The following is a 3,733-nucleotide window of genomic DNA, read 5'->3' as shown; positions in this document are numbered from 1 at the left end:
CCCGCCCCGGCCCTGCGCCGCCCCTGCCTCCTCCAGCCGCCGCCATGAAGCTGACCGACAGCGTGCTGCGGAGCTTCCGCGTCGCTAAGGTGTTCCGCGAGAACTCGGACAAGATTAACTGCTTCGATTTCAGCCCCAACGGCGAGACCGTCATCTCGAGCAGCGACGACGACTCCATCGTGCTCTATGATTGCCAGGAGGGCAAGTGAGTGCGGCGGAGGCCCTGGGCCCGGGTCTGAGTCCCTCCCTCCCTCCAGTAGCCCAGCACTGGCCCTGCGGCCCGCCCTCGGTCTCGACTTCAGCCCCCCACCTATTTTGCACTCGTTCCTGACAGGGCCGCCTCCAACCTGCAGCCGTCCAGAAGGCCTTTTTCTTTTCTTTTCTTTAAATTACGATAGACATAATAGTAGCATTATTTAATTTGTATGTCTTCAGTCTCCTCAAAGCGTTTCTGCATCGCTTGCCAAACGCCACCTTGACCTTGACCTTTAAACGCCCTGTCTGCCCACCCCGGGCCCAGCAGGTAGCCCCTTCAGCTCCTCTGGCTGTCAAAGGTGCCCGTCAGCTCTGGCCTCCAGGCAGGATTGCAAGGGCTGCTCTCCCGCTTCATTCAACGGCGTCAGCTCTCTTCTGCCCTCTCCGCTGTGACCTCGATTCAGCCCTGGCACTCCGCCCATCCCTGCCCCTCAGCTTTCCGCGGCCTTTCTGCCGTCAGGCCGCGTGGGTTGCAGTTCTTAGCTGTCAGGATTTATTTGTTGTGCCTCTTTGAGCCCCCTGTCTTTTTCTTCCTGTTCCAAGCCTTTCTCTTATTCCCTCAGACTCGGTTCCCACGTTTATAGTGAACTTTTCAACATTTAAAACTTCCTTTTTACCAGACACAAACGTACTTGCTTGTCCCATCTTGACCTGAATATAAGCTCCTGTTAAAACAAAGTATCGTAGACCAATTTCGGGTTTTCTCTTACCCCTTTCTTAAAGTTACACTTTGTAGTCCACTTGGAATTCGAAGTCTGCTCATGAAACTTTTATGTGCCCTCAAGTCATCTGGAGACCCATCACACCTGCATCTCTGCACAATCTAAGCACTTTACCTTTTTCCCTGGGGGCTTGGTCAGCTTTGCCTCACTCCACCCCATCTCACCCCACCCTGTGGACTGTGCTCCAGGTCCTTGCTAAGTTGTGAGTTCCTTTGGAGCCAAAACTGGTTTAGGCTAAATTTGATTTCTCCTTAACCATCTTGCCCATCCAGGCTTGCTGATAATTTGGTTTAAATCTGTGACTACCTAGTTTATCAGACTTCATTTTGTTAATTAGTAACAGATCTTATTTTTTGAAATCAGGGTTTTCTCTACCTTCTTCATCTGTTCCTTTGGCTTTTTTTTTTTTTTTTTTAACCGATATCTTTCTTTTGGAATGTCTCTTCATTTGTGAATTTGATTATCTAAAGTAATGCTGGTTTGGACTTAGCATTAGTATCCTCAGTTTTTTCCCACTGGGGCTATGAGAAAGTATTATGTAACTGGATCTGGGATCTGTCTGCAGTATATGGAAGAGTAGCCTGCAGTGGTGGTCCTGGGGGGAGGGGAATTGTTAACTGGACAGATACCGAGTTATCTGAATCACTGTTATTCATTCACTAGTTGGATTTCTGTCCAGATTTGGCCACTTGAATCAATTTAGAAGAAGGAGTAATGTTTAAAGCCTAGGTGGGGTGCCAGGATTGTGGGATCCTGGAGCTAGAAGTAATAGCTGGCTTGCTTGAAACGTTTAGTGCTTGTGCATAGATTAGAACCTCTCCTGGGAACCTGAAGATGAAGTTATCCTCATTCAAAGGAAATGGTTGTGATAGTATTTCTTCACAGTTTATCTCCTAATGTGGCATAATTTTGACTTGTTGGGAAGGATGCCAGTGACATAAAGTCTTGTCTTGTTAAAAGTAAAATGCCAGTTTTATGACATAATGCAGTTATTCACTCATGTAGCATTTCTACATAATTACAAACTTACAGAAAGTTACAGCTGTGTTTCAAATATGATTCAACTGGTTACATTTTCTTCATTTGCTTTGTCACTCTGTAGGTAAGTATTTACATACAATTTTTTTCCTGAACTGTTGCAGTGTAAGTTAGAGATGTTAAGCCTTTCTGTATCCCTAAACACTTCAACTTGGACTTTCTAAGCACAGAGACATTTCTCTTACATAAGTAGAGCACAGCTATCCAAAATAGGAAGTTTAATATTGATATAATACTATAGGGCATGCTTTTTTAAATTTTCTCTGATCAATTAATTGTGACTTTGTTTCATTGTGCTCTGTGGCAGCCAGTGGACTGTAGTTAGGAGATCTGAGTTGTAGTTTAGCCTTGTGACTAGGAAATGTGGCATGGGTCAAATCACTTCTGTGGATATTAAATGACCTCTTTAGCCTCCAGAATTCTAAGTAGTAATGTGAAGGAAAATGTCACTAGTGTAGATCAAACCAACCTTGGAAGAAAAAGTAGTATGTTTTGGGGGTTTGAAACTGGCTAAAACAAGATTTTTTTACTCTTAGTATTTTCCAGTTTACAGTTTATTTAAATTTTGTGTATAATGGAGTTCATCCATTGATGATGAAATATCACCATTGAGTGATATTTCAACTTGGAAGACTATAAAGGATATTGTTTGTGGTAGGAGATGCAAATTACTCAAAGAAGCTTTAATATTTTCCTTGCTCATACCTGACCACTGTGATCATAGTTTGATGAAAGAAGCTTACCAACTTTTGGTAAGCTTCTTGGACTTTGTAAAGATCCCTGAAATAGATGCAATACATTAGAATCTTGCTTCCAAAATAGGAAATGCAGTGAAGTAATTGATCTCTGTTACTGGGAACAAGTCTCAGGTTAGCATTTTTGATAAATTTTGAGACCAGTAGGTTATATGTAAGTGGAACCAGAAGAGTTGGCTCTTCATGTTCTCTCTTTACTATTGTCAATGGAGTAGAATACTGATACAAACTTCTTCCTCTGGTAGAAGCAAAGTCACCTATCTAGAGAGCAGGTGTACAGTGATGCATTAAGGCTTGCTCACTGACTACCAAACAGTAACCCAACAGCAGAATCCAGAATAGAGGATTTGGCAAGGTAGCCTTTGCTGTTCTTTTTAGGGGTGAAGTACTATTGCAATAAAGGTAAAAATGTGAAAAATCCAGAGCATTTGTAGTGAGAAGTCTTGTTTGGAAATAAGTTTTATGTAGGGAAGCCCTTGGCCTCACTGATACTGGCAAAAATAGAAAGTGCAAATGATTGCCTCCTTAAAGGCTTCCTGAGTCATCTGATTGTTTAGCATCCAGATTCTGAGAGGATTTTACATTTGAGAGGGTGAACTTTCCTTTTCCTAGATTGGAACCTTTGGTAAACATTAGCACAGGAATTGTGAAATCCTTCTAAGATCTAAATGTTGAACATTATGTTAAAAGTTTTTCTTGTTTTTTCACTTGGTGCATATTGGAGAATTGTTTTAGCATTTAAATCTAGTTTTACATAGATATTTAAGTGTAAAAAATTTTTTTGTCTAACTTAAGTGTGTGATAAGGCTTTTGGTTCAGGATTTTTGCTGAGATCATTTTTAGCTTGATCTCAAGGTTGCAGGAAGACTTTTAAGGAGCTTCCACAAATGGATTGATAACCTCTAACTTGAAAATGTGTGATTTTTTTTTTTTTTTACATTAAAGTAAAAACAGCTGGGCTCG

General features: G+C 41.8%; 1 protein-coding gene across 1 annotated transcript in view; it reads left to right on the top strand.

The window, feature by feature from the left end:
• WDR82 (WD repeat domain 82) overlaps positions 1-3,733 on the top strand; it is a 22,455-nt gene that overhangs the window by 239 nt on the left and 18,483 nt on the right. Inside the window, exon 1 of the mRNA XM_008053837.2 lies at positions 1-205. This exon is cut by the window's left edge and continues 239 nt beyond it. Within this exon, the coding sequence (XP_008052028.1) occupies positions 45-205 (161 nt within the window). The 5' untranslated portion in view covers positions 1-44. The remainder of the gene's footprint in view (positions 206-3,733) is intronic.

This window comes from Carlito syrichta, unplaced genomic scaffold (genome assembly GCF_000164805.1).
Source record: "Carlito syrichta isolate Samal-C Ts95f unplaced genomic scaffold, Tarsius_syrichta-2.0.1 Scaffold288739, whole genome shotgun sequence".
NCBI lineage: Eukaryota > Metazoa > Chordata > Mammalia > Primates > Tarsiidae > Carlito > Carlito syrichta.
Note: the sequence above shows the minus strand (reverse complement) of the source record. Positions and strands in the feature narration are given on the sequence as shown.